The sequence below is a fragment of the Streptopelia decaocto genome (genome assembly GCF_964273445.1).
Source record: "Streptopelia decaocto genome assembly, chromosome: 7".
In the NCBI taxonomy this organism is placed as follows: domain Eukaryota; kingdom Metazoa; phylum Chordata; class Aves; order Columbiformes; family Columbidae; genus Streptopelia; species Streptopelia decaocto.
In genome coordinates this window covers 68238606-68256756 of record NC_138661.1, presented here as the reverse complement: position 1 = coordinate 68256756, position 18151 = coordinate 68238606, and the positions used below count along the sequence as shown (strand labels likewise).

Below are 18151 nucleotides of genomic sequence, written 5' to 3'. Positions count from 1 at the left end.
CACCCCATCATCGCCCTCGGAGCTGCTGGATTTTGTGCAAATCAGGGGTTTTGTGGACAGTGGGAGGCTGGAGTGGGCGGAGGGCGTCCCTGTGCGGAGCCAGGCCTGGCTCCAGCGCCTGCTCCTGCCCGCAAAGGCCCATGTGTGCGGGGCCAGGCCCGGCTCCAGCGCCCGCTCCTGCCCACAAAGGCCCATGTGTGCGGGGCCAGGCCCGGCTCCAGCGCCCGCTCCCGCCCGCAAAGCCCTGTGCGGGGCCAGGCCTGGCTCCAGTGCCTGCTCCTGCCTGCAAAGCCCTGTGCGTGCAGGGCCGGACCCGGCTCCAGTGCTCGCTCCTGCCCGCAAAGCCCCGTGCGGGGCCAGGCCCGGCTCCAGCGCCCGCTCCTGCCCGCAAAGCCCTGTGCGGGGCCAGACCCGGCTCCAGCGCCCACCCCTGCCCGCAAAGCCCTGTGCGGGGCCAGACCCGGCTCCAGCGCCCGCCCCTGCCCGCAAAGCCCCGTGCGGGGCCAGGCCCGGCTCCAGCGCCCGCTCCTGCTGCAAAGCCCCATGCGGGGCCGGACCCGGCTCCAGCGCCCGCTCCTGCCCGCAAAGCCCCGTGCGGGGCCAGGCCCGGCTCCAGCGCCCTCTCCTGCCTGCAATGCCGCTGCCGGTTCTGGTTTGTCTCTGGTGCCTTGGGGTGTTTCTGGGGCTCCGCTCCGAGCCCCGCGCGGGGACAAGGGCCTTTCAGCGCTGACATTTCTCACAATAAGGCCGTGTTGTTTTCTCGCTGGACGGAGCTGTCGGGAGCTGCCAGCGCTGCTCTGGGAGCTGATTAGCTGAGCACTAATTAACAGTGTGCTGCGGCAGCAAAGGCAGCGCGCTGCTGAATGTCAGCGCAGCCCTGACCTCATCCTCGCCCTGTGAGCGATGGACCGTGGCACCTTCACTCAGTTCTGGCTGTGGTTCGTGGGGTTTTGGGGTTGTTGGCTTCCCCCACCAGATGCAGATGGCTCCAGGAGCTGGTTTGCAGGGAGGTTTGGGCGCTGGTGCTGTTCTTGCAGCCCCTCCAGCGGGATGCAGCTGCACGGCTGCTCGGAGCGAGCTCTGCGGCTCGGGTTCGGGGTTTGCGTCCTCACAGCGATCAGATCGTTGTGACCGCAGGGGAGCGGCGCCGGGGTCAGCTCTGCGGGGCGGCTCCACAGCTCCGTCTGGACAAGTCTTACATTACCTGCGCGGTGGGGTTCCTCTCCCTTCCCTCGGCAAGCTGTTCTGTGTTCTAAAGTAAGCGCAGCAAGCGAAGCCGTTTGCGGCAGCGGGAAGGCGTCCCGCCCTGTGGCTCCATCACTTGTGCAGGCGGCGAAGCGCGGCGGCCGTGGCGAGGGCCGGTGCCTGTCCTGCGCCGTGCCGGCTGCACAGGAGCACGGGCACTCAGAGCTCCCTCTGCGAGCAAAGGGATTTACTGACTCGGGACAGAGACCTGCTTAGCGTGCCCTGCTCTGCCGCGGGGACAGCTGCGTTTGTCCTGCTGGAGGGACACGGCAGCTTGAAAAGCAATTAGGAAATGCCGTTTGGGCCTCTGGGTGGAAGGGAAATGCTGTTAATGTGCCCCTTTGTGGTTTCTTTCCCTGTCAGCTTTGCAAAGGCATCTTTGAACTCTACGTGGAGCCAGATTTATTTTCTCAGCGCGGTCTGGACACGTTTTGGCTGCACGTCGCAATACGCTTTAGCGGTTAGAAATCCGGAACAGGCAGAACAGAACACCAGGAGGCTGTGTTGCTTTGATTTCTCTTGCGCTAGAGGTTTCCTTGTCGCTCTTGTCCCAGTGAAGAGCCCCTCATTGAGAAGAGAAAGGGAAGCGCTTGCCCATGGTCCCGGTGGCCGGGGGGGCTGGAGGTGCCTTTCAATGCGATTCAGTGTGCTGCAGGAGCTGGAAGCGCGGGGGCTGAGCCCTTCGAGGGGGTGCTCAGGGCGGGAGTTGACATTGTGGGAGCAAAGCTCTGCCAGCCCTCGGGCAGCTGGAAAGAGGCTGCAGGCTCCCAGGTCAGCTTGGAATCCAGTTGGTTTTTGCGTAGATCTTGCAGCGGCCCGTACCTTCAGATCTAACGGAGGGAGAAGGGCCCGGCTTTTGTTTAATCTTTTTCTAAACAAAAACAAACACTTCTCTTTCTTTCAGAAGCAGCAAAGTTCAGGCCTTTTTGGCAGCTCTCAAAATACCCCGTGACCAGGCAGGGATTTAGTCTGGACTGTGGTTTTGGGCTCCTGTGGTCCGAATCTACAGCTGGACGTGGTTTGGTTCTGCTTTAGGACAACTGCTTATTTCTGCTGGATGGCTGTTTGCAGGGACGTGACTCACAGGTGCCTTTGGCTCCTTTCCCGGTGCAGGCTCCACATCTTTAAACAACGGCAAGTACAAAATAGCCCGACCACAAATATTTCAACAGAAAGCAATTTGTGCTCCACCTCCCCTCACCTGGCTGGCGCGCGGTTGGGCTGGAGGTGGCTTAGTCAGCGATTTGGGGTGAGAAAGTCGTGTTTCTGTTGTCGCCCAGCGGAAAGGTCCCCAGGAAACACGGGGCTGTGTCGGCTCCGGCGCTGGGTACACACGGGAGACGCGTGGATCCCACCTCACGCCCGGGCCCTTGGGTACAGGGAAAGCTGGGGCAGGTAGAGGGGTGGGGTGGGGAGCGAGAGGCGGGGGAGCAGAGCAGGGTCCTGCGGCTGTGCCGGGGACGGAGGAGGCGGGGGAGCAGAGCAGGGTCCTGCGGCTCTGCGGGGACGGAGGAGGCGGGGGCGCAGAGCAGGGTCCTGCCGGGGACGGAGCAGCCGTGGGAGCAGCCCTGGCTCCCTGCCGCTGCTCCCTGCCTTCCAAAGCACCAACGCTCATTTTTCTATGAGATTGGGGTATTTTCTGCCACAAAACCTGCAGGAAAAGAATTCTCTCTGCAGCTTCTCCCTCGCTGTCAGATTTGGCTGAAACTGGGCGATGCATTCAAAACTGGTATTCAAGAGGGACAGGCAAGACAGAGGCCTTGATTGCAGACATCTCATTTCCTTAGGAAATCGGGCTAAAAATAGGAAGGGAACATAACGGAGGCTTCTTTTTCTTGCCACCCCCACCCCCGTTCCCCAGCTGGGAACCGGATTTTGTCCTGAAATCGGAGGTTTCTTGCTCTCGCTGGTGTCTGCTGGGCTCCAGATGTCATGAGCCGGGAACGTGTCCCCGTTGGCTTTGGCGGAGCGGCGCGGGGACACGGGTGTCACGAGAGCCTGGTGCACACACGCGAGGGACGCGCACGCCAGCTCGCCATGGTGGGATGGATTTCGGGGGGAGGTCTGCGTGCTCCCCCAGGACACCCCTCCGTGCCCCCAGCCCCTGGTGTGTCCCGGGCCCCCTGTGCAGCAGAGCTGTGCCATGTCCCCTGCGGGTATCGGGGATGTTTGCTTCCACACGTGACACGCTCTATAAATATCAGGCGGGTTTCACGTTACTGTGAGCACCACCAGGGCAGCCGGGTGGTTTGTGCTCTGCTGCGAGCAAAGTCACCCGAGATGGCCGGAGCCGTGCCAGGAATGTCACTCAGGCCTGCGGAGAAGAGGCAGAATCCTCCGCTCCCTCCTCGGGGCTCATCTGCCGGCTCCGCGGTGCTGGTGCCACCCGCGCACCCGTGACACACAGACAAGCTGTGTCCCAGAGTTTGCTGAAGACAATGACGATGTTGCAGGTGTTTTCCCCTCTTCCCAGCACTGTGCACACGCTTGTGTAGAGACACACAACCCTGCACTTCTCTGCTCTCCCCTCTTCACAGAATCCCAGGATGTCAGGGGTTGAAGGGCCCTGGAAAGCTCATCCAGTGCAATCCCCCCATGGAGCAGGAACACCCAGATGAGGTTACACAGGAAGGTGTCCAGGCGGGTTGGAATGTCTGCACAGAAGGAGACTCCACAACCCCCCTGGGCAGCCTGGGCCAGGCTCTGCCACCCTCACCCCCAACAAGTTTCTTCTCATTTTTCAGTGGAACCTCCTGTGTTCCAGGTTGTACCCATTGCCCCTTGTCCTGTCACTGGTTGTCCCCTTCCAGGCGAGCAGCTCTCCCGCCCGGAGCCGCCGCCGTGCGGGGAAACTGAGGCACGATACCCGAGCCGCCCGGCTGGGCTGCCCGAGCCCGGGGCAGCGGCTCCGCGGGGCGCAGGAGGAGGAGCAGGAGGAAGAGGTGGGCGGCAGCCGGGACCCGCCTGCACCGAGCCGGGGCTGAGCCAGCCCGGCCCCGGGGCGGAGCCCGCGGCGGCAGCGCCCGGCGGAGCGGGGAGCGCGGAGCCCCGAGCCCCGGCCCCGGCCCCGCTCCGGGATGAGCTTCCCGCGGCCCCTGCGCCGCTCCGTCAGCCTCAGCCCGGCCCGCACCCTGCGCCTCGTCGTGCTGGGGCAGAGCGCCGTGGGCAAGACAGGTAGGACGGGGGTCCCCGGCATCCCCCCGCATCCCTCCGGGGTCCTCCGGCATCCCCCCGCTTCCCCCCTACATCTCCCCTGCATCTCCCCGCACCCTGGGTCTCCTTCCCCGGGAAGGGGGTCGAGCCCCCCGGGGTGCAGCCGGGGCTGGGGCTGGTTCAGGAGCCGGGATGGGGAAGGAGTTTCTCGGGGGCAGCGGCAGCACCGTCCAGGGGACCCCCGAGCCGCTCAGTCTCAGGGCACCGAGTTTCCCCCCTCGAGTTTTCGCCGTGGGCGCTTTGCAGCCTTGGGCTGGTCCCGAGGGGGTTTCTGAGCCAAATCCACCTCTGTGCAGCGAGCCCCGGGCTGCGGGTCAGGGGGGGACGCTGGTGACCGTGGGAGCGTTCGGCACCGAAGGCTGAGCCTCAGGTCTGTGCTTTACTGGGCACTTGGAGTTTGCAGCTGGTTTGCAGTGAAGGGAGCGGGGTTTGCAGAGCCCCGCGTTGCCGCGCTGGGTTTGCTTTTCCTTTAGGAAAACTCCCTTTCCTGGCACTTTGCTCAGTGCTCCCCATCTGCTGGGCTGGGGATTTGGGGTGCTGAGCCCGGAGCACCCGAGCTCTCTCCTTCACCCCAGCACTGCCCAGGATCGTCCTTCCCCCTTCCCAGGGATGATCTTCCCCCCAGCCCAGGATCATCCTTCCCCCTTCCCAGGGATGATCTTCCCCCCAGCCCAGGATCATCCTTCCCCCTTCCCAGGGATGATCTTCCCCTCAGCCCAGGATCATCCTTCCCCCTTCCTGCTCCTGCATCCCGGGCTGTGAGCACCCAGCTGCGGTTCTGCAGCACCCAGCGTGCCTGGAGTGGGGTTGCTGACAAGGAAAGGTGCATGTCCACACGGGTCCAGCTTGTTTTTATTGCAGGGGAGCAGCGATCCACGCAGAGCTTGTGGGGCCACGGCCGGGGCTGCGGGGCCTCGGGGACAGGGCCATGTCCCGCTGGCGTGCTGCTCTGCAAGACACGACCTGTAAATGCACTGCAGCGGTGGCACCTCTGGTGCAGCAGCTTTGGCTGCCAGTGCCCTTGAAGTTGAGTTTCCATATCCAGTGAGCAGCCAGCCGCCTGCCCGACGCTAGTGAAAAATCACCATTCCTTTGATTAAATTAAAGGGGGCGGCTCCCAGATCTCAATCAGTGGCCCAGCACTGGGACGCAGGAGGCAGGAACGGGGTGTACCCGGAGCACCGGGGGGCCCATGTGCTGCGTTTGGCCTCGCGGTCCCTGCGAGCAGATGGAGCCGCCAGCGAGGGTTGTGCGGAGCATCCAAAGCGCTTGGCTCGGATCCCGCCCGGCCCGAACAGACGTGCTCCCCCCCGGCGAGTCCAGCCCCTGCGGAGCGGGGCCGGGGGCTCTGGGCCGCTCCTGTGGGTGAGCGAGGGGCCGTTGTGCCTCCTCCGTGGGGTCGGCTCATCCCCGAGGCTCCGGTGGTTCCTCCGGCGGTTTGGCCCGGCAGCCCCGCGGTGGCTGCTGTGACAGGGCTGGGTGTCCCGCAGGATCTGCAGGGTCTGCTCTGTGTTGGTGCAGCCCCACGGCTGCCAAGGCCCTTCAGGGGCTGCTTTGCTGTCTTGGGGGCTGTGACAGTGACAGAGATGATGAAACGGGGGCAGGGGGAGGCAATCGATCCCTTGCTCTTGCAGCGGGGAGCAGGAGCAGCCCCCGGGAATGGCAGACGCGCAATGTCCCCGGGCTGGCAGCCACCCTGCTGCAGGTCTCTGTCCCCTGGGGTGCTGTCCTACACGTCCTCGCCTGCGAAGGGACAGCATGTCACCCTCCCCGGGTGCTGTGCCCCCGCTGCTGGCTCCGGCGCCAGACGGGACAGGGACAGGGACAGGGACAGGGACACCTCCAAGTACTTTCCCTGCCTGCCGGGGTGGTGAACATGCACCCGGGTGATGGATGTGAGTGTCTGGGCTGAGGGACCCGCCTGGGATACAACAGGAAGGAGCTGAAAGCATCAGCAGCATTGCTGGAGCTCCCACAGGGCCTGGGGGGGTGGGGGTGCTGGTCCCCAGGGCGGGCTGGGGGTGCTGGTCTCCAGGGTGAGCTGGGGGTGCTGGTCCCCAGGGCTGGCTGGGGGTGCTGGTCCCCAGGGCGGGCTGGGGGTGCTGGTCCCCAGGGTGAGCTGGGGGTGCTGGTCCCCAGGGCAGGCTGGGGGTGCTGGTCCCCAGGGCAGGCTGGGGGTGCTGGTCCCCAGGGCGGGCTGGGGGTGCTGGTCCCCAGGGCAGGCTGGGGGTGCTGGTCCCCAGGGCAGGCTGGGGGTGCTGGTCCCCAGGGCTGGCTGGGGGTGCTGGTCCCCAGGGTGAGCTGGGGGTGCTGGTCCCCAGGGCAGGCTGGGGGTGCTGGTCTCCAGGGCGGGCTGGGGGTGCTGGTCTCCAGGGCTGGCTGGGGGTGCTGGTCCCCAGGGCGGGCTGGGGGTGCTGGTCCCCAGGGTGAGCTGGGGGTGCTGGTCCCCAGGGCGGGCTGGGGGTGCTGGTCCCCAGGGCGGGCTGGGGAGCTGAGCGGTGTGAACAAGCAAAAGGGCTGAAAAACCCCACGGTTCTCAGCAACGGTTTGATTCTTTGGAGCGGTTTGTAAACCATCAAGATCTGGTGGTCTGAGGTCCCAGATTCTCCGAGCATGGACAAGTTTGGGTAAGCCCCTGGGTACTTTAAAGCTTTGGCTGGGCTGTGTAAATCACCCGCCGGACGCTGTAAATGCAGCACGATCTGCTGTCTGTGCACTTGCTGCCGGCCAGTGCGAACTGGGCTGGACTTCATTGGAGAGCTCTGCTTGCAGCTCCCGACACAAGATGAATGGCCCTGCGGCCCCAGGGCTGTCACACGGCGGCACCAACGGCAGCGCGTGGGCTCCGTGTGACCCTGGGGGTAACCCCGCGCCCCGAAACATCCCGCAGCCATTCCTAGAGACCAAACCGAGTAGGAAATGAGCCCCGTGAGCTGCGGGGCTCTCGAGGACAGCCCTTTGCCAGGCTACTTATGTTCAAGATGGGGAAAAAAAATACTCCTTATAAGGCTGTGCGGCCGTGCTGACGCTGTTGTGCTGCAGCCACTGCTGCCCATTGGCAGCTTCCCTTGTGTTCTTGCGCTCCGGCCAATTTTTAATCAATTTAATTGGCTCCTCGTCTCGTACAGCACCATGCGCTCTGGCTTTGGGCGGCTGCCTAACGTATGACACACAATCAGGTGCTTTCGAGAAACCGAGCCCGACTTGTCTCGCTCTCCCCCTGATAATTGTGGTCATGTCCTTGAAGATGCCGCTGCTTGCCTCCTGCGGGATCCTTGGTTATCCCCGCAGAGCAGTTTTGCTGAGTTACACGCTTGTTCCGTCAAATCCCTTCTCTGGCGGGCAGGGTTGGGAACCTGAGGCGGTTTGGAAGGTGAGATGCCCCGGGTGGGAGGTGGGTTTGGTGGGGTTCATTCTCCCTTCACACTCCTGCCGTTCCCTCCCTCCCGCTGCCGCCTGCTCAGCAGTGTCCCCATCCCGTCCCCATCCTGTCCCCATCCCATCCCCATCGCGTCCCCATCCCGTCCCCATCCTGTCCCCATCCCGTCCCCATCCCATCCCTCCCGGGCTCTGCTCCTGCCTCGCTCTGGCTGGCTCTGTTTTCCCCGTTCGCACTCATTTTCCACCAATTTCGCTCTCCTGTTGCCTTTCCGAGCCGGCTCTCAGCCTCTCCGTCCTGCACAGCCTGTCCGTGCCCATTAATGGCACAAACAGCCCCAGGGGCTGGGCGTCCCTTCCATTAGCCGTGCTCCCCAGCTCCCGCAGCACCAGCCGCGGGTTTCACTGCCGGAAAATCACACCTGGGCATCGCCGATGCGCTTTTAGAGCAGCCGTGCTGGGCAGATGTTGTGTACAAAGGACGTGTGGAGAGTTCTGCTTTGAGCCGCTGCATCCGCAGTGCCAGGCGTGTGCTTTGGCTCCTGTTGTCACCCAGGGTGCCGCTGTGGGGACGCTGGTCCAGAAGTGGTGCCGGGGCGTTCCCCGTGTGCCGGCTCTGGAGCAGGGGCTGGGATAGCTGTGGGTTTGTGGCCCTTGGTCTGCGTTGGGGACATTTGGCGAAGCTCGGTGCCGTAAGCAGGAGTGGCAGGTTCTCTCTGGCTGCCTCCCTGCCCCGATCGGACCAGCAGGATTTTCGGCACCTCCAAATTGCTCCATTACTCAGAAAGCCTTTGCTTTTTCCCCGTTTCCCATTCCTGGCCCTTTCCCAGCTGCGCCACAGCCCCATTGCTGGAAATACCCGCACAGAGACCTTGCACCGTGGCAAAGCTTTGCTCCCCCTTACGGAAAGTTCTAAGGAGTCTCTTTGATTTTTTAAGTGGATTATTTTCCACGCAGTCCCCAGAGAGCTTGCCCACCCGGGGCAGCCCGTCTGCAGCCCAGCACCCCTCGCCCAGCCCGGCACCGCTGGAACGTGGGCTCCGCGTCTCCTGGGCTCTGGCGCAGGGAGATGCGGTAATGGGATCAGAGGTTTAATTGTCCATGTTGTGGCTGGTCCTGCCTTGCCCTTCAATGAGGAAAAAACAGCCAAACGATGCGATCGCTGTGACTCCGCTGTGCCCGCAGACGGACGGGCAGGGAGGGTTTCGCAGGGGTTGTTTGTCCGGGAGCCGGGCTCCAACCAAGGATCAGTCAATAGCATTACTCCTATTAGTGGTGTAAAATCAGGGAAGGATTCTAGGGGGAGAAAATATACAAATTACCCTTAAAAAGAACTTAATCGCTAAAGTGAACTCACAGTGGAGGTCGCTGTCTCCTGAAATCGAGTTGTGCAGCACAGCTGACCAAGCTGATTAATGAATCCATCAGGGCAGCAAGATGAAATGTTGGTGTTTGGCGCACAGCGAGTAACAGCCGTGCAACACCGTTGGCTTTTGCAGAGTTTTGCCGTGCGGTGTGTCCACCCGGGGCTGCAAACTTCTGGCTCCCGGGTGTCCCAGAGCAGCTCACACCCGTCACCAACGGCTGGTTTGCAAGCGGGGACCCCTGGGGTGAAGCCACCAGCCCCAAGTCCCCAGGGCTGTGTTTGCAGTGCCCCTGCTGGGTGTCACCTCCTGGCCCCGCTCGGGCCCTTCCCGGGGCTGGGCGGGTTCTGCTCGCCCCTCCTGCCTCCCCCGGCCCTGCAGTTCAGTGTGACAGCCCTAACTGCGTTTGCTGTGGCTTTTTCACAGCGCTGACCGTCAGATTCATCACCAGGAGATTCATCGGAGACTACGACCCGACCCTGGGTAGGTCAAGCCCTTTTCCTCGCTGCTTTGGCTGCCGCTGGCTCAGCCCAGACCCTGGAGAGCCCAGCGGTTCCCAGCTCAAGGGCACCCCCGGCTCCTGCAGCCCTTTCGTCTTCTCTGCTCTTTTGTTAAGGCAAAATCGCTGGGGTGGGCGCTGGCGCTGCATGCAGAGGCAGCTTTTGGGGGCAGGAGGAATCCGGCACCAGGGCAGCACCTCCCTGGCTTCTGGGGTCTCTTTTGGATTTTGCGTTGGGGTTTGAGGTGTTTAGAGCACTCAAGTCCCGTCCGTGCTGACGTGTCCCGGCTCGCCGGCTGTGCGTCCTTCTGCCCGGCTCCTGCTGTCCCCGCTGCGCCGGGACACCGGGCAGTGTCCATGGTTCTCTGATGGTTCAGAGAGGACCTGAGGGGACACTTGGTGTGACAAACACCCCTGGGGAGGCCACAGGGCTGCAGCGGGTGGAAATCGATGTCTCCTGCACGGGTTGTATTGCGGCCACCGGGTTGTCACCTGCTGCCCGGGGGCTCGTGCCACACGCGCTGGTCTGTCTGTCCTCCCCCAGAAATGATCTACAGACACGTGACCGTCATCGACGGGGAGATGGTGCATTTCGAGATCCTGGACACGGCGGGACAGGTGAGCTCCGGCGCCGTTGTGCGCGAGTGACCGGGGGCATCCCCGCGGGGCAGCGCAACAGCCCCTGCCCTCCACCAGCTTCATCTGTTCCATCCGAAACACCCACTGAGACGAGTTTATCTCAGAAACAGGATGTTTTGGGGAGTTTGTGTCTCTCTAATGTCAGTTACAGTGTCAATATTTACCAGCTCAATATTTACTTGCTTGTTACTAAGTTATCTTTTTCTATTTGTTGTATTTCCAAGTGTTTTCTCCTGACTGCTGTGCTTTGAAGAGTACAGGCTTCAAGCACGGGTTTAACAGATGAAATGTTTCATGTAGATGAGGTGGTTCAGAGGTAGACTTGGCAGTGTTGGGTTAATGGTTGGACGCGATGATCTTAAAGCTCTTTTCCAACAAAAATACGATTGTGTGATTTTGCCCAAGCCACCAAGCCTGCCCCGGGCTCCCCGCACTGCTGGGCACGGGGACCAAACCCCTGCCCCGGGCTCCCCGCACTGCTGGGCACGGGGACCAAACCTGCCCGGGCCGGTGACGGATCCCTCGGGAGGTTCTCTGGTGGCGCCGGGGTGCTGGTGGGCGCATGTTGGGGCTCACTCCTGTCTGCTCGGCAGGAGGAGGATTCCCTGCAGATAGAGGAGAAGATCAAGTGGGGCGATGGCTTCGCCGTGGTCTACTCGGTGACCGACCGCTGCAGCTTCGACGAGGTGATGCGGCTCTGCTTCCTCATCAACCACCTCCACGCCAGCCCCAAGCGCAGCGGCGGCGACCAGCCGCCCGTCGTCATCGTGGCCAACAAGAAGGACCTGCAGTTCGACAGGATGGTGTCCACGGAGGACGGCGAAAACCTCTCCAAAGCCTTGAAGCTCCCGTTCTACGAGATCTCCACCCGGGACAGCTACGAGGAGACCGTGGTGGTGTTCAACAGCCTCTACCAGGAGCTCATGAGACAGGGACACTTCTCGCCGGGCTCCTTCAAGAGGAGGACAGTGTCCAAGCTGATGGAGAAGATCCCCAAGATGCAGGGCAGCTCCACGCTGAGCTCGGCGGGACGGAGCCTCAGCTTTAACTCCTTCAGGGACTACATCCCTGAGTGAGGGACACGGGGACGAGAGCGGCGGCCGAGCCGGGACCGAGGGACACATTGTTCTGCTGTGGGGCCACCACGGTGGAGGAGCAGCTGCTGGGGCTGGAAGGTTCAGAGGTGGGGAGGGGGGAACCGGGGTCCAACAGCCTTTTAATGCCCGCAGGCTCCTGGAAATGGGCTTTGTGTCAGCAGGTAGATGTTCTTTGGCCGTCTCACCCCTTTGCTCCCTCCTCGTGCTGGTGAAGGTGGCTCGTGGTGACTGCGGTGCCGTTGGGTCAACCCATGCGGGCTCAGGAGAGTCTCAGTGGGGATCAGACCCCACACGGACACGTCTGTACGGGTTTCCCACCCCCCTCAGAACGCTCGCTGGGTCTGTGTGTGCCCCAAAATGTGCACCCATGGCACTGGGGGAACCCTGCAGGTCACGCTGGCTCCTGAGCTGTCACCATCTGCCCTGTCCTGGGGGCAGCAGCCGTCGCTTCTGCAGCCCAGCGCTGCTGGGGGTCAAACCCCCGCGATCAGCGGAGGCTGCTCAGACCCTTCCAGCCCGGCCGGCTGTTCCAGGGGTGGTCGCTGCCCATGTCCTGCCCCTCGGAGCCCCCAGGCGCCCCACGCGTGGGTCAGGGTTTGCGGGGACTGTGCCCCCTCTGCCTCTGCCCGGTGCCCCGAGGCGCCGGGCCAGCCCGTTTGTCCACCCGCAGGCACCAGTGTCCATCTGTCAGAGCCCGGGGCTGCGCTTCTGCCCTGGTTTTACCCTGGGTTTGTGAACTGGAGCTGCTGGTGGAGGAGCAGACCCCTGCAGCCCCCAGAGACCCCCAGGCCCCCACATCCCCCCGCAGCCCCCGAGCCCCCCATCCCTGCCCGCAGGGCAGCTGCAGGGCCCCAGTTCTCCGTCCGGCTGCTCGCAGGCTGGCACCGAGGGCACGTTTAAAAGCAAACCAGAGATCTGTTTACAGTGGAAAAAAAGCCTGTTAATCCCTGGCTTTTCTAAAAACTGATTTTTTAACCTTTCAGGCCGCTCGGCACGCTCTGCTTTAACAACCCTGTAAATAACGCACTGGCACGGGCGGTGAAGGCGGCAGACGTGGCTGCTCCGTCCCACTGGCGGCACCGTGCCCGGGGCTTCGCGGGGGTTTCTGCCCCGTGTCTCTTGTCCATGTGGCTCAGGGCAGCTCCTCTCTGAGGTGGACGCAGCTCCCACAAACAGCATTTCTGATCCCGCTCCTGCGTCCCAGGAACAGCCTTCCCGGGCAGCCTCCCACGCTTTGCCCTGCGGCTCAGGCGCGCGGATGCAACGGGGCTGATACCGGGAGGTGCAAATGACGCTCCTTGCAGGGACCCCCTTGTCTGCTCACTAAGCTCCCCGTCCCCAAAGGGGAAATGGCGGTGGCCTGAGGGTTTGTGTCTGTGCAGGAAGCGCGGGCAGGAGCAGGGCTGCGGCGCGCACGTCGCTCCTCTCCCGCTGCACGGTGCTGCGGCGCCCTGGGAGGTGAAGGTGCTGGGAGACCCGCGGTGTCTGCAGGGTCCTGGTCTGATTTGGGGCTCGGGGAAAGCTTGGAGACAATTATTTGACATTTCAGTCTCTCACGGCGTCACGCATCGCCCTGTAGTGACCTGCTGCATCGTCTGCTGCTGCGTCCTGTGACAATAAAAGCTGTGTTGGCCACTGCCTGTGATGCTCTCCCGCCCGCGGGGCCGGGGTTGTTCTGCCATGCCCGGGGAGGCCAGGGCTGGGCGTTTTCTTTGTTTGTTTTAATTTAGTATTTTTTATGGTGTTCCCCACTGGGGCTCTGTGGGCTGGCAGCCGGGGGTGTGCAGGCTGCGAAGACCCGCTGTGACGAGCACATCGCTTCAGTTCTTGCTGCCCACAGCACTTGTCCAAGGGACTGTGTTTCCTCGCTGGCCTCTAGGCCAGTGCTGCAATGCTGGGCACAGCAGAAACCCATGTTATCTGGCATTAATTACGCCAAGTGATGAATGAGAGAAGCATCTTGTGCGCAGAACGCAGAGCCAGCTGCCGGGACCAGCATCCTCCGGCGCTCTGGGACCAGAGCAGCGCCCAGCACAGCAGGGATTGCTGTCCTGAATTAACCCTGCGGCTTTTTTATAGCAGCAGGAGCTGGGGAGGTCCTGAGCAGCAGCTCAGTGTGGTGCTGCCCGCCTCGCAGCCCCTCGCCGAGGCTGCTTGGCCCTGCTTGCCTGCTATAATTAGCAAGAAACTTCATTTGTATCAGGCTCAGCTGCTTTCAGAGGGGCCAGGGGGAGCTTGTCAGGGCTGCTAATTGCTAATTACTGAAAGGTTTTATTTGCTGTCCTGGGGGAGGCTCTCCCTTAGGTATGCAGGCTGGAGGGTGCCACATCCATGGGGTGGGATAGGGCTTGGTGGGGACGGTTCCTCTATGGGGGCTGGGGTTAAAGGTGCCTTTGGGGGTGATGCACTGGGACAAGCCCATCAATCCTAAATTCCTGTGGTGGGGGCTCTGCCTGGCTCCAGAGAGAGAGGAGGAGGAACAAGAAGGTCGTGCCTTCCTCTGCACAGAGTGGCAGCTGATGGCGCTGGGGACGGCGGGTTGACCTGGGTCTCTGTGCAGAAAGTGCCCGTTTTGCAGCCCCATGGAGGTGCCTGTTCCTGGGGGTGCCCAACCTGCAGCCTCCTCTTGCTAGAAGAGCAATGCCACTAAAATAACGTTTCAGGGGATTTCTGGGGTGGAAGCCAGGAGGGTGCGGAGGGTTGGCGGTGGTTTGCTTTGCCTTGCCTTGGGGACCCTCGAAATAAACCCCAAACCCGCCCTGGGGAGGACCAGGCTTCAGGGCAGCCTCACAACCCACGCGGGGGGACAGTGACAGAGCCGGGGTGTCCCCTACCAGCCCCTGGTGAGTGTCCCTGGGTGGTGTTGGAAAGCGGCACCTCTCTGGGGACACGTGGGTGTCCGGAGGGTTGTCTCACACCTGGAGACCACCGGTGCCTTGAGCCCCGTGCCTGGGCTGTGCTGGCGCAGCTCCATGAGTCAAGCTGAGGAGTTCTGGTCTCATCATCCCAAAGGCATCTCGAAGGCAGGGATTTAATTTGGTGAATGTGTAGGCTGCAGATCTGCTGACCAGATTTCTGGGAAGCTTGGGAGAGGCAAATGGAACCGAAACATCTTTCCCAAAATCTCCTTCACCCGCCGGGCACCCCCAACAGCTCCCCGGCAGCTCGAGCATCCTCGTATCCCCCCAGAGCCCCGGCTGCAAACACCATCGCTGCAAAAGCAAAGGGTGTGCCTATCGCCTGGGCTGAGATCGGTACGTATAACCCTTTTATAACTTGTTTCTCGTCTGCGTTGCTCTCGGGTCAGGCCCTCCTGAGCGAGCCGGGCAGGAGCTCTTTGCTCCAGTGCCCAGGTCCTCATGGTGCCCGCTCCTGTGCTCACACACTATGTGTGGTTTTGGAGACCTGCTGCAAAAATTAAGCCAGTCATGGGGGCTGAGATTCAACCCCAGCAGCCAAAGCCTCACTCAGAAAGATAAAACCAGGCTTAGGGATGGGTAGGCTGGTTTTGGAGGGAGGTACAATCACCTCTTAGCAAGGGGTGCAGAACCAGGTGGGGTGGAGCTACTTTCTCTTTGCAGCTGCGGCCTTTACCATGTCTTGTGCTTGTATTTTAATAAAAAACAGAGGGTTTGGGTTTTGAAGGCTGCACCTGGAGGAGCAGCGTGTGCACCTGTCCTCGCTGCAGCCCACACCTGTTCCCGGGGGCAAAGGGAGCGGAGCTGCCAGCAGCATCTGCCGACAGGGGCTGGTTTTAGACCCCAAATAAGCGCAAACTCTCCTCTAATGAATTGCTTTGATTTAAGCCCAGAGCAGAAAAATTGAGATTGTCTGGGTGTTGCAATGTTTCCCGGCTTAAGATGCCTGACCTGGGGCTGCTGTGTCTGGGGGTGCAGGAGGACAAGAGCCTGATAAAGGCGATTTTCCTCGGCACAGCCGGCTCCTCTCTCCCAAATGAGCAGTTTTGGGTGAGTCTTGTGGGGCACCTGGCTGGGTCCCAGCCCCCCTGAGGGTCTCACTGCCCTGGGTGTCCCCCAAGAATGGGGCTCGGGCTGGGACACGGGGCGCCCTGTGCCAAACCCGCTGCTGCAGGAGGCTCCGCTGTGGTTTGGCTGCGCCGGCGGGCGCGGGAGCAGCTCCTGCTGAGCACCGCGGCCAGAGGAGACAATGGGCCCAGCGGTTCCCAAATGCCGTTACTATTTATATGCCCACGTTTTCAATGCGAGTCCCGCTGCTCGTTTTATTGCCATTATAAATAGCCGCCAAGATCCCTGGGAGTTTGTGGAACTTCGGGATTGCTTTCCAGGGGGAATCTAGGGCTGAGTTTTAGGGTTTTCAGAAACTATGCCACCCTTTTTTTTTGTTTTTCTTTTAAACTCTTTACTAGCTGAACTCTAACAACAAGCACAAGGCTCCATAAGGCACAGGGAATCCCAGCCCAGCCAAAGGCTTCTGCTGGCCCTGCAAGGAGAGGCTGGGAACTGCAGCGGGGAGGAAGGCGGGTGGAGAACCCCACCGGAGCATCCAGCGGCCGCTGGCTCCTGGGGTCGGTGCCCGAGGCGGCTGCTCCGGGCCGGGCACCGGGGGTGGGTACCGCGGTGGGGCAGGAGGATGGGACAGCCCTGCTCTCGGGCTCCAGGCAACCTGCTTTGGCTCATCACTGCATCTCCTGCCCTGTATATATAAGGGAAAAACCCCTGGTTTTTTGGGTGAAGGCTCTTAAGGTAACGAAGGGTCCCTCCCCAGAGTGAGAGCTCGGACGGAGCCTGGGATGTGGCTGCTCCCCCCTTGGCAAAACTGAGGAGAGATGCCAAGTCCCGGAGCTGCTTCGCTGCTCCTGCCAGTTCGCTTTTGCTCTCTTTTCTTTGTCTTTTTTCTTTCTTTAATAATAACGTATTAAAACAAGCGCGCACCCCAGGCAGGCTGCGTGTCCTGCGGGGCAGCCGGCGCTCCGAGGCCGCTCAACAACATTGATGGTGAGGGCTGGTCCTCTCCAGCACGGCCCTGTGCTCCCACCCTGAGCCCCGCAGCTCTTCTGCTCTGTTCGTCTGGCCAGCCTGAATCGTAACGGTAGGATTTTTAAAAGGCTGCAATGTGCGATTTTCAGGGTGTACTGCAAAGTTTCTCCTATGGGGTGTATCCCACGGGGAATGAGGCTTGGTGCCTGTTTCCTGGGTGTTTCACCAAAGAGCTTCGACTCCCCAGCTCTGCGTGTTGGTGCTGCTGGGTTAAATGTATTTACCCACCAATCCCAGCAAAATCCCTCAGGGGTCTGTAAATCAAAATCTCTTCTGCAGCCGGGGGCTCAGGAAGCGCCTGTGGATATCAAATGGGAAACTCGAGGTCTTTTCAGCCCTGCAAGGTCAGGGAGGAGGAAGAGATGCCCCGTTCTACAGAGGAAGAGACTCCAATCTGTTAAAAAACCTGTGTGAGAAGAGGGGCAGGTCGGCTGGCTGGAAAACAGGCTGACTGCCCCCAAAAGGCTTTTTCTCCGGTACCAGACAAGGAGAAATGGTTGTTCTTGGTGGTCTGAGGGAACCAAGGAGCTGAGCGGGGGCTCCAGCAGGCTGTGGGAGCACGTTAGCGGGTTGTGCTGTCGCTCCTGAGGGGCGAAAATGGGTCAAACTGTTCTGCACCCCAAGGAGCTGATGAGAGCGGGGGGAGGCTCAGCACAGCACCCCCACGCTGCTGCCTGCTCGCGGGGATGGCGGGGGCCCCAATTTGGCAAAACATGGAGTTGCTGAAACCTCCGGCAGGGTTTTCCCTGGCGTGCGAGGAGGAGATTTGAGCTGCTTTTTAAGAAAAGCTTTCTAGAAATGCCCCTGTTTCTCCGGGACCCCCCGGGTGCAGCGCCCCCCGTCCCCACCAGCCTGCCCGTCCCGGGTTTCTCTAACCCCGGCTGGATCAGCGATTCGTGGCCCCCCTGCCGTCCCGCAGCCGCGGTTTAATCGCGTTCCGTGTGACAGAGCTTTGCCCTGAGCCGCTGCTGCCAAACAACCCCATCGGCCACCCCCTGCCCGTTTTGGGGTGAGCAATGGGGAACTGCTGATCCCTGTGCAGCTTCTCTGAGTTTTGGGGCCGCTGTCGCATCCCGTCCATCTCCCTGCCCGGCACTGGGGGCTTAAGCCCTCCTGGGGCCGCAGGGACCGCAGCGCCGGCTCCAGGGTGGTTCTTTCTGCTCCCTTCTGCCCCGTTTCCGCGTGGTTTGTACCCAAGCCGTGCTCGCGCTGGGGCAGACGGATTTACAAAGCCGTGTAAAGCGTGTGGTAAATCCCACCCCCATGATCTGCTGGGCTCAGGTTTGTGTTGTAGCTGAACAGCTTTGACTCACCGTGGGCTTTTATTAACTCCTGCTTGTTGCCTTTTTCCAAGTTGTGGGGAGAGCTGAGCAGCGCGAGTCCCACGACCTTGCCTGTAACTTTTTTGTGGAAGCAGCAGCCCTTCTTCCTTCTTTTTTTTAATGCTTTTCCCTTCATTTTGATCCAGTTTCTGTTCCATAACCTTGATTTTTTTTTTTGGGGGGGGTCCTGTGAGAGCTGTGACCTCTTTCTCTAGCCCTTCCCACCCAAACGCGTCTCCATCACCTACAGCTTCGCTGTCACCTCTTCTAACCCGGAGGGGTCACTTCCCGGGGATCCCGGTCCCGTTTTGGAGGGACACCGCTGGCCCCGTGTTGTCTGCAGCTCCTTGGTGAAGTTTTGCCTCATCCTCTCTCC

At 61.5% G+C, this 18151-nt stretch overlaps 1 protein-coding gene across 1 annotated transcript; it reads left to right on the top strand.

Moving 5' to 3' along the window:
* The first annotated feature begins 4248 nt into the window (after window positions 1–4248).
* Window positions 4249–13075, top strand: LOC309442790 (ras-related and estrogen-regulated growth inhibitor-like). Its single transcript, XM_082059003.1, has 4 exons — window positions 4249–4419; window positions 9627–9683; window positions 10244–10317; window positions 10932–13075. Exons 1-4 carry the CDS (start codon window positions 4323–4325, stop codon window positions 11412–11414), a joined length of 711 nt encoding a protein of 236 aa, XP_081915129.1. The 5' UTR covers window positions 4249–4322; the 3' UTR covers window positions 11415–13075.
* Window positions 13076–18151: the final 5076 nt, after the last annotated feature.

Coding starts and splice junctions, on each gene's coding strand:
- LOC309442790 (XM_082059003.1), top strand. CDS start 4,323: ATGAGCTTCCCGCGGCCCCTGCGCCGCTCCGTCAGCCTCAGCCCGGCC. Junction 4,420..9,626: donor GAGCGCCGTGGGCAAGACAG/GTAGGACGGGGG, acceptor GCTTTTTCACAG/CGCTGACCGTCAGATTCATC. Junction 10,318..10,931: donor TCCTGGACACGGCGGGACAG/GTGAGCTCCGGC, acceptor TCTGCTCGGCAG/GAGGAGGATTCCCTGCAGAT.